At 45.9% G+C, this 10,758-nt stretch overlaps 2 protein-coding genes across 13 annotated transcripts in view; one reads left to right on the top strand and one right to left on the bottom strand.

Moving 5' to 3' along the window:
- Positions 1-205: 205 nt before the first annotated feature.
- LOC420480 (Sjogren's syndrome nuclear autoantigen 1-like) lies at positions 206-5,656 on the bottom strand. Of its 9 annotated transcripts, none has more exons than XM_040694264.2 (2): positions 5,609-5,656; positions 206-3,502 (listed from the first exon to the last, which is right to left on the bottom strand). In XM_040694264.2, the coding sequence occupies exon 2, from the start codon at positions 3,438-3,440 to the stop codon at positions 3,096-3,098; it is 345 nt and encodes a 114-aa protein (XP_040550198.1). In that variant the 5' UTR covers positions 3,441-3,502; positions 5,609-5,656; the 3' UTR covers positions 206-3,095. The 9 variants fall into 9 exon arrangements, with proteins under 9 accessions (XP_040550198.1, XP_040550165.1, XP_046788136.1 ...); XM_040694231.2 differs by lacking the exon at positions 5,609-5,656 and adding an exon at positions 4,280-4,662; XM_046932180.1 differs by lacking the exon at positions 5,609-5,656 and adding an exon at positions 4,280-4,662 and having other exon boundaries at positions 206-3,499.
- The window catches only part of WAC (WW domain containing adaptor with coiled-coil), a 57,590-nt gene continuing 51,574 nt past the window's right edge, over positions 4,743-10,758 (top strand). For 2 of the 4 annotated variants that reach the window (XM_015282077.4, XM_015282076.4), the window contains exons 1-3: positions 5,327-5,444; positions 5,575-5,611; positions 7,028-7,223. In XM_015282077.4, the coding sequence (XP_015137563.2) occupies positions 5,404-5,444; positions 5,575-5,611; positions 7,028-7,223 (274 nt within the window). In that variant the 5' untranslated portion in view covers positions 5,327-5,403. Of the gene's footprint in view, positions 4,827-5,326; positions 5,445-5,574; positions 5,612-7,027; positions 7,224-10,758 lie in introns of those variants that run through there. The other 2 variants (XM_015282078.4, XM_046932135.1) reach the window with 2 other exon arrangements.

Genomic DNA, 10,758 nt, shown 5'->3' with positions numbered 1-10,758 from the left:
CATCTGTAGTTTCTCCTTGCTTTCCACCCCTGCAATTAGCACTCATCCCAGTCCATTCACTCCCGTTCCTGTAAAGCAAGTAGCAGAAATTGCATGTGGGGACTGATCAGAAGCATCTCTGCAGCCAGTTACGGATGCTGAGTGACTGTTTGCACGCAGCTCTTTACCCAGTGGTTTGGGTAACCACCTCCATTCAGAAGATTACTTTCAACGTAGCACTCAAAAGTTTATTTGGTAACCACCAAACACCACATAAATCATAAACTTAGTTTACTTGGCAGGAGTTAATACTCCAGTGTTTTGAAAAGCCTGTTGTTCATCGAGTTCTATGTGGTAAATACGTATTTAAGAAATGTTGCTTTAAAGGTGGGAAACCATTACCTTTCCTCCAGTTTCACACTGTTACTTGGAAGCCAGGTGGAAGCACCATGACCTTAATTCAGGAAGTGATCCCAGTGCTCTGCATGCACCCCACCGAAGCTCTGAATCAAGCACAGATAAGCATTTCAAAACCTGTGTCTCTTCACTCAGCAAATAAGGCACAACACACCCAGCACAGCACTTCTGATCCGGCACTACAGTTCAATAACCCAAACTTTGCCATTAAAGCTTCTAGCATTTAACAGACACGTAGCTTACAGGGTCCAACCCTCAAAGCCATATAAAAATTGACAAATATATATATATATATATATATATAAAAATAAAGCCAGGAATAAATTTGATGCTTTAGATTTATAGCCTGTCTTATTTCAGGCAAACTTTCCTTTGCAGGCTAACCATACATAGCTGCTGTCATCTCCACATTACCAGTTCTATTCTAGCAATGTCTTAGTTTGTTTTCTAAATAAGCTTAAGCCATTTAAGAAAAGCTATCAATGCCAAGATTTACAGCATACCTGACTTCTGATAAAAGATAGAATACCTATGCACTTGAAAAGGGTTTACAACTTCAATAAAAGGATGCATTAAAATAATCTGGGTCAATAGAAAATACAAAGGCAGGAGGCATTTTTGAGCTACAACTCCACCGGTGCACTTCACAATGACTGCCAGGCTGCAGAGTCACTTGACAACAGCCCTGGAGATATACTACTATTGCTCTCCATTTATGAATCTGAACTTAAATACAACATTTCCAAGTATATATTACTTTGGGGCAATAAAGGTTGTGAGGTAAACATCTTTAAAGGCTTAAAATGCTTTTTTTCTTTTTCTTTTTTTTTAGTTTTAGCATCCTAAATAAAGCAAGGAGATACATTACTTATGCTTATGATCATTTGAAGACCAACAAACCAACAGTCACTAGATAATAGGAAATAACTGCACTGCTCTGTCCATCTGTAAACAAACTTTCCATGATGTTTCTTCACATAGGCAATTTCAAACTCTCTTTTATATAATAAGATGTATCAGTTTACATACGTTTTCTGTTTGTTTTTCAATCCTTGCTGTTGAGTCAGTACCTTTTCTGAGGTATCCTATTTTGATATGAACTAATGATTACTGTGACCAGACTAAGGGGAGAGAGAGAGCCAAGAGGCATCCCAGCCAAATCACCTTTTTGCTACTAAAAGAAAAACAACGTTTTGGCTTTTGTGTCTCACTTCAACATAAACAAAGCTGTCACGAATACTGTGGCACGACAACAATAGCAGCACTCCTGAGATTATCTGATTTTATCACCTCAGCATTACTCAGGGGAAGCCGGTGGCAAAGCTATACAAGTAAATTGTTGATTAGCTCGGTCTCACTAATCCCCGCTGCAGAAGATGTAGCATGGCAATCAGGACATAAAATTTGTTTATAATTATTGGTATTACTGAAACTATTCATAGCTGCATACTCTTGATACGTGCACCTGAGAGACACAGTTATCAAGAAAAGAGATTGCAATTGCATTTGCTCCCATTTAGCGAATTGTTATGAAGGCTTCACTGAAACATAAAGCTGCTGCCACAATACACGAATGTGCAGGACAAAAGGCGTGTGCACACATACTTAGTAACTACCACAAACAGGAAACAAGACTGAGATTTCTGCTTTACTCTTACCTCCTCTCCATTCTCTGACTTGGGTTCTATTTAATCTCACCTACAAGAACATCTAACAGCTGCATGTTTACTACTGATCTAATTCTGACCTTTCACATGCATTTATTTCTCTCCACTCCAGGTTGCACACTATTCTTTCCAGCCTTACTGCAATATTAGTTGGCCCTCATTTATATGGTACAGCTCCCTGCAGCACTGTGCCCTGCAAGGGCATGCCTCCCACTTGCACTCAAATCCACCTCGCACCTTAGCATAACTCCTTTCTAACCAAGGCTTTAGAGTACAGCTTCAGAAGATACATAAACCTGACATGGTCTTACAGTTTAAGCTTTCATACCCTACTTAAATCATGTTTTCTCCAATTATCCCTCCAAAATTCCAGCTAAGAGATGATTGTAAACAGGGGCCGTACATGGATCACAGAGAGAACTCCAGACTCCTTAAGAAGGCTAATAGCTAGTTCATATTTGGTCCCTAAAAGTAAAGCAACAAGTATAAGCTATTTGCATTCGCTAGTTCTATAGTGGTTTTCTTTCTAGACATGTAGGTAGGGAGAAAAAAAAGCATATGGGAGAAAGACAGCAGGATTTCAGAGAAGCCATGAACACAGCTTTGGGGAAAAGAGCAATGGAAAAAATGCAAGCATTCTGTCCAGATTTAAAGCAGTATTCCATCAAACAGGCATTCCACAGTAACCTTCCAAAAGCTAGCGAGTAAAACATTTTTCCTGTCTTTCAGAAGAGCCTTGAAGGATCAGGATGTCAAAACAGACAGCCTGAAATCTAGCTCAGCTACGTACCTGCAATATAGTTTTGCAGTGATTTAAGCAATTATATAAGACTGATTTTTTTTCATAAGAAAACAGCAACTTTATTTCACCTGTTCTATCTACAGTTTTTCTAATGCAAATAAAAATGATGGGAAATGTGGAAAGGTTGGAAGAAAGGCCCCTCAGCTTATACTGCTGTTGTAGGCTTCTGTGTCTGACCTCATCTCACCTAGTGGTATTTTAGAACTGGGAAGTACAGACATTTGACAGCTTCAGGTCAGATTACTTTTCAGTTCTGGCGTATGCTTTAAGCTTCCCACTTCCTTCTTTAGGACATTAAGCAAAGTTCTGGAACTATCCAAAATCTTCATGTAAGCAGCTTCAGTTTCAGCAAGAATTTTGTCAAGCTCATTCCGTGAAGCTACCTTCTGAGCCAGGTTTTCACACACACACTCCAACTGTTCATTCAGGACTTGAATTTCGTGCTGGAGTTTACTTTTTTCCTCCTCTGCTTGCTGAATCTCTTTGTTCAGCTCCTCTTTTTGCATACACAAGTCTTCAATACACTTGACGAGCTCATTGTTGTAGCCCTGAAGAACAGCTCCCTGCTGTGTCATCCTTTGCTTCAGTCCCTGAGCCCTCCAACGGCTTCCTGAGGTCTCCTCTCAGCAGCAGCCTTCTGCACGTTAACACAAAAACAAGAACAGAAAGAAAAACCATGTCACAGAGTTATTGTGTGCCATGCTACGTTTAACCAGGCAGAGTCATGGGGAAAGATGCGCTGCTACAGGCCAGGAGGTCAGTTCTGAGGTGTGCTGTGTCACTTCCCTTTTCAGAAAGGAGGCAGGACAAGATTCAGGCTCTGCATCGCAGTATGGTTTGGGTTAGAAGGGTCCTTAAAGACTATCAGTCCCAACCCCACGCTATAGGCAGAGCTCCCACCCAGCTCAGGCTGCCCAGGGGCCCATCCAACCAGGCCTTCAGTGCCTCCAGGGATGGGGCATCCACAGCTTCTCTGGGCAGCAGTGCCAGGGCCTCACCTCTCTCTCAGTGAAAAATTTCCCCGACATCTAATCTGAATGTCCCCTCTTCCAGCTTCAAACTATTCTTCCTCGTCCTATCACTACCTACCCGTATAAAAACCTTATTTCCCTCCTGCTCTCAAGCTCCTCTGAGCGTTTGAAGGCCCCTAACAGATCTCCCTAGAGCTTTCTCTTCCCCAGGGCGAACAGTCCCAGCTCACTCAGCCGTTCTTCACGGGAGAGATACCGCAGCCCTGGTGGCCTTCGCTGGAGCCGCTCTAACAGCTCCGCATCCCTCCCATGCCGGGCCCCGGGCTGAGCGCAGTACTCCCGCCGGGCCCCACAAGGCGTACACGTGCACCGCCAATGGACCCGGCCCGGCGCAGTCACGTGACCGCGGGGTCCCGCCGGCCCTCGGCGCCCCTCACGCTCACCCGCTCCGTCCGCGCGTGAGGCGGCCGAACTCCGCCGGCGCCGACTCAGGGGGAACTGCGAGGGAAGGAAAGAGGCGGCCCGGCCCGCCGGCTCCCCAGGGACATTTTAACAACCTCTCCCTGCCGAGCGCCTCTCGCAGAGCCCAACGTACACAAAATGGCTCCTGCCTATACATCAAGGCGCCGGGCGGAAGGGGAGGGGGGGAGGTGAGGGGAGACCTTCCCTTTCCTATCCCCCCCCTCCCCGCCGCTCCTCTCGCGGTCCCCCCCCCCCGTCGCCCCCACCTGCCTGGCGCTGCCGCCCGCTCGGCTCGCACCGGCCGCCCTGCCGCGGGGCTCCCCTCGGCGCGGGGCTCCCCTCGCGCGGCCCCCGGGCGCTCCCCTCGGCCAATCAGCCGCGCCCCGCCAACGGCCGCGCCGAGCGGGAGCGCTGCCGAGCCGCGGGGTGAGGGGTCACGGAAATAGCCGAACGGTTCCGAAGGCGGCGTCACCCTGACGGGAGCGTGAAAGCCTCTCTACGGAAATAACCGATGTTTTCCGAAGACAGGTAGCGTTCGCGAGAGGAGGACGAGGCGGGCCGGCCGGCCGGAGGGGGGAGGAAGGGGGAGAGTTACGGAACGAGCCGATGTTTGCCGAAGGGAGAGACTGAAGGGCGTTGGGCTCGGCGGAGACTGCCGATGTTTGCCGAAGGCAGAGTCGCCCGAGAGCAAAGGGGACAGAGGGGACGGAGAGCGTCGGAAAGAGCCGAAAAGAGCCGACGTTAACCGAGCGCGGCGTCGCCCGAGTTTCCCGGATGTAGTTGGAGGAGCGGCGACGGCGGCGGCGGCGGGCGCAGCGGGGGGAGGAGGCGGCCGCGGCGGCAGCGACGGAGTCCGCGCTCCCGGAGCGCCTCAGCGGGGCCGAGCTGCCGGCGTCTCCCCTCAGGCTGCGCGCGGCGGAGATGGGCCCGTGAGCGCCGCTCCCAGCCCAGCTGCCGAGCCGCCCCCTCCCTCCCTGCCCCCTCCCTGCCCCCGGTCGGCGGCGAGGCGGAGCGCCGCTCCCCTCCTCCCCCCTCGGCGCCCGTGGCCCGGCCGCGGCCGTCCCTTCCTGGTCCCCTCACACTCACACACACAGGCCGGGCATTGATGGTAATGTATGCGAGGAAACAGCAGAGACTCAGTGATGGGTAAATCCCCTCCTCGGCCCCGGCCCCCGCGGCTCTCCCCCCCGCCTCCGCCATGTTTGGGCCCCTTCCCGGCGGCCGGTAACGGCCCTCGCTAACGCCTCTCTCTCTCTTTCTCTCGCCTTCTCCGCAGCTGTCACGACCGCAGGGGGGACTCGCAGCCCTACCAGGTACCGCCGCGCCGGCCGCTAGGCCCGGGAGGAGGAGCAGGGGAGGGAAGGGGGGGGGGAGCTACTCCAGCCCAGGCTTCGGCCGCCGCCGCAGGCCGCGCTGCCCCGCGCGGCTCCCGCCCGGCCCGCGGCGCCCCCTCGGGCCCGAGGGGTGGGGAAGGGGGGAGGCGGCGGCCCGTAGCCGAGGGAACGGGGCAGCCGCTCCGCTGCGAGGGCCGGGCCGGGAGGAGAGGCCTAGCGCGGGGCCGGGGCCTAGCAGCCGGGAGGGTGCGAGCCCAGGGGCGGGAGAGCGCGGCGGGGTCACGGGCGGAGGAGCCGAGAGCCGGGGGGAGGCGAGTGTTTTCCTCCTAAAAACAAAAGGCGGCTTGTTCGCCCCCCCGCCCCCCTCCCCAAGGCCCTTCTTCTCCCCAAAACTGCTCCTGCGGACTGTAACCTGAGCAGGGCATGATTTTAGACCCTGAACTGGGGTTGCCAGTAAGGCTTCATTTCTGCAGTTGCCAGCTGCTGGGTGTGTTCAAAAACATCGGATCCTCCAGCTTTTGACAGTAACTTCAATTTAAGTGCGTTGAATCCCATACTCTTCTGCCTTGTCTGTGGGAAAAAAAAATTACACCCTGAGGAGGCTGCGAGTCTGGGGAACGCCGTGTGTTGTGATACTGCTCTTCTTAGGGCACATCACTGAACCGTTTTATTACATTTCTGAGTGTTTCTACCACTGTGAAATGTCATCTGACAGTCCAAGGCAGCTGTCAGTGACAGTTCATGTAATGTAAACACTTGCCACTCAGAAGCTTGCTCTGCAAAATTGAGCAGGTCAGAAAGAGACAGAACATGTTAGTTTTGGTAAATGCTCCAAAATGAATCGTCACATTACATGTTTTGCCCCCTTGTGCCCCCTCCACAAATTCTAGATTTTTATTGTATCTGTTGTGGGGTTGCTAGTACTGAATTATAGCTGCAGAGGTTTAAGGTAGAGGTGAAAGGAAGTGGCCTCCATTACAGTATGGATATTTAGAGTTTACTTTGATTCAGTGTAACTTTCTCTTTATTTCATTAATACCAGCTGCACTTGTGCTTATTTTGAGTGCCAGAAGTATTGTGGCCCACTTACTACTTAAAGTATGCAGCCCTTCACTGAAAAGATAGGAAGAAATTAGGCTTATCTTAACAGCAAATGTTACGTTGGATGTCGAGGTGGGAGCAAATGGTTTCAGTCCTAATTACAGAACTTGTTGCTTTAATGTAGGTAATTAAAATTAGGAGGACTAATGGTGGTTGTTTAAATGGGAAATGAACATTAATTACTTCAAAAAGTATTTTGGAAAAAAAGATCTAAAATTGACGACTGATGTTAAAACGTTCTTTCTGTAAATTTATATCTAATGAAAATGCCTATTCTCTTGTGATCTGTTTCAGGCTCTTAAGTACTCATCCAAGAGTCACCCAAGTGGTGGTGATCATCGTCATGACAAGATGCGAGACACCACAGATCCTTCACCACCAAATAAAATGTTGCGGCGCTCTGATAGCCCTGAAAACAAATACGGTGACAACACAGGGCACAGTAAAGCAAAAAGTGTGCATACTCACAGAGTTAGAGAGAGGGATGGTGGTGAGTTATCTTTAATTAACCTTTATTTAAGCAATTACTGCTTTCTCCTAAAATTAAACAGTTGTCACTCAGGTGAAGGGAGCATTGCGCTAAGTGATGTTCTTTGATGCTTGGAAGACTACAAACCAAAAGCCATGTTTGCTTGGAAGTAGGCATTGTAACACCTGTTAGCTGTCTTATTTCTACAGGTATGATAGCTCTTGTTTAAACCACGGAGATTAAATTAACCTTTTTTTTTTTAAATTAGTGTGTCTGACTTATTTCAGACATACTGCAGCATTCAATGAGATGAACCCATATCCTAGATTTTAGATGCTATTGGCAGTCTTAGAGGCTTAAATTGTTATTTTTAAAAATAATTTCATGTTTCTGTAGTGTAGTTATGTGCTTCCTAAACTACACTGTAAAGCGGTAAGAAATAGCTTTGTATCTAGTTGCTGTGTAGAACTCCTAACAATCTTAAAATCAAAGATAGCACTTAGTACAGTATCTCTTGGCAGAAGCTTGCTCAGGTAGCCTCCTGTCTTTTTACAGTGTAATTTAGATGATAGTAGCACGCTCAGAAGTTTTAAGCTGATGTTATTTTCTATTCCTACGTCCTAAGAACACCTAAGAGTAGGGTTTTCCTTTTAATAAAAGATAGTAACAGCTGGAGGTTTGAAAAGCTTGTTACTGACTGAATTTGGAAGCCTGTTTTGTAAGTATTATATTTGTTCTTTGTATCAGGTTATAAAGTGGAGAATTTGAGACAAAGAAGCACTGGGAAAAGTTCTATATAAAGTTAACAACCTGTGATGTACAGATGTATTTATTGCTGCAGTACTGTTACTTGTTAAAGTAACAAAGAAAGTATCTTTGTCTCCTTTAGAATGTATGAATTCCCTACCACATGTACATTCATGGTGCTCAGCTGTTCTTACGTTTTCCCACTTCTGGGGATTAACAGTACACCACTGATAATGAGATACTACTTTGTAGAAGGTTTGCAAAGACTTGCAGCATTTGTTAGTACATTGGTTTTCATTATATTTGCTCATACTTGAAAGCACAGTAATCTCAGAATGAAATGCATGTGCAAAACTGGTAGACTGCTATTCCACAGTACTTTCCAAGACACAAAAGTGCCTTCTCTTCCTTGTTTGCCTGTCCAAAGGTACTTGTCCTACCTTCCCCTTTAATTCTGCTGAGTTCTGGTACGATCAGTAACCTGATTTCAGTGAAGCTACATTTAGTGGAGTTATGCATATATGACAACATTTGGAGGATGACACTCTGTGGGGAGCATATTTGCTTATTTTAGTACTAAAATTGTTTTTGAGGATCGAGAACAGATTCCAAAGCTCTCACTGAGTCTGGGCTGAATAGTTGGTGAGTGATCTGAGGTGTGGATGTAATGATGGAGAAAAAGGAATTATTTGTAGCTTTGTAAGTGTAAGGAACACTGTCCCACTGCTGTTAATACAGTGAAAAATGTCCTTCATTCTATCTGAAAGTGGTCTTGTCTAAATTATATGTCAGTGGACTGGGAGAAGGAGGTAGTCTTAAACAGTTTGAGGGAAGTTACTAATTTTGAAAGAGTATCTATGTTATTGTTTATTAACGAATAAGTGATTTTTCTTGTGTGTGTTCTTAATAAGTTTAGTTTGGTGCCAGTTTGAGTGTTCTAACACATACTCAAAACCAAAGTTAAGTACTGTGTATCGCTGAATCAAAGCTGGGCAGATGTGAGCCAGGAGAATGCCAGCTTTGTCTTCCAGAGTAACTCTTGGCAAGTTTGAAGTTGTTGCATCTTACTTTCTATGTCCCACTAAGATTTACCAAATCTTTCTGTCAGTGTGATTTAAAGGTAGGTGTTAGAATGTAGGTGAACAGGGACACTTGCATGTTGCTGATACCCAAAAGACACAGTCTAATAGTTTGCAGTGTTCTCTGTCGAATTACTCTGAGGTACTGTTTTGTTCTGTTCTGTGGTATTCCCTCAGGTTTGCAGGTACAGACGTACCTTGGGGGAAATAAGAAAAATCTTGCTGTGCTTAAATGAGTAGATAGCAAGTAAAAAAAAAAAAAAGAATGCTGAAAGTTTTCATCACAGCTGTACTGTGATTTGGTTTTTTCAACACTTTGGAGTGACTTCTGGGGGAAAAAAAAAATAGGTTTGTTTGTTTTTGTAATTGCTGTACGTTTCATTATTTAAAATGAGTAGTGCTTGATTTGGAGCTATTACAAAGGTATTGCTGCCTTCCTGTGATCTAGCTGAACTTAGCAAAACAAACCTCATTGAAAAATCTCCAGTAGTGATTTCCCCAGTCTGCACTGAAGCCCCAAATAAGCTATCTTTGTTTTTCTTATCCTTTAGAAATCAAATCAGAAATGTGGGGTATTACTGCTGAACATAAAGATGAATTAACCTGATCTGCTCCCTTTCAAGTTAGTGTTCAAGAAGGCACTCTTGATATCACCTGTACTAAATTTTGCTCTGGAGTGATACGAAGAGATGCATTCATCCAACATGCTGGTGGGTGCGGGGGACTCATTTAGTCCTGCCTGACTTGCTTTTTTGTGGTAGGGACAGAAATGGCTAACCCTTGGTTAAAGATTTAAGTACACACACAGTGTGAAAGAGCTGTGATGCAATTGATTTAAAATGGATAAATAAAGAAATGTTAGAGCCCTTCCACTGTGAAAAGCTTTGCTGCCTTTATAAAGGTATTTGTCATCACAGCTTAAACCGGGAATCTTTTTATTTGTAGAAATGTATCCATAAGAAATGTTATTATTGATAATAAATATGAATAATAATAGATATCAATAATAATTATTGATAATTTGATTAGTAATGAAGGGTTTAGAGCTTGGGCTGAGAGTAGGCCCTCCATACTGACACAGTGCAAACAGAGCATTTTTCAGAGTTGCTTCCTATGTGGTTTCTGTGGAAAGAAAACACACAGAGAGACATCAGTTACTCTGGAGAGAGACTTCCAAGTTTATCTTGTATTAATGGCAAAGAACATGCAAGATTTTGTCACATCCCTTGTTTTCAAAGAGTGCTTGTAACTGTAGCGTATCGGAGTGCTGGAATAACTTTGTTCTTGCGTTCAGGTCCCTGTGCAGGAGGATATTATCTGCATGTGCAAGGGTTTGAAATCTAATGAACAGCCACCCCCTTCTCTGTATCTCTTATTTCTAGGTCAGCTGCTATAGGCAACGGTGGAGTTGTAAGAGATCGGGAGTCTTAGGAGACCAACTCAAGTGTGAAGTTCCTGAACAGTAACAAATAGGGAGTTACAGCTAGCATTGTTCACAGGGAGTGGAGCTATGAAGGGCCTTGTAAATGTGGAATAGTGTTTCCATTAAAGAGAAAAGGGAAGTAGAAAGATTTTAATATTTATAGTGCTCAGGGATGGTAGATGATCTTTGTAAGGTATAAATGAGGTAGTGATAATGTTGAAAGGACAGGAAAGAAAAAGCAAAGCACTCAGATATGTAGGGTAGCTTTGGGAACGCTGTGAGGGGGGAGGTGTGTATATACCTATAT

This window comes from Gallus gallus, chromosome 2 (genome assembly GCF_016699485.2).
Source record: "Gallus gallus isolate bGalGal1 chromosome 2, bGalGal1.mat.broiler.GRCg7b, whole genome shotgun sequence".
In the NCBI taxonomy this organism is placed as follows: Eukaryota; Metazoa; Chordata; class Aves; order Galliformes; family Phasianidae; genus Gallus; species Gallus gallus.
This window is presented reverse-complemented; position numbering and strand designations above follow the sequence as displayed.

Coding starts and splice junctions, on each gene's coding strand:
- LOC420480 (XM_040694264.2), bottom strand. CDS start 3,440: ATGACACAGCAGGGAGCTGTTCTTCAGGGCTACAACAATGAGCTCGTC.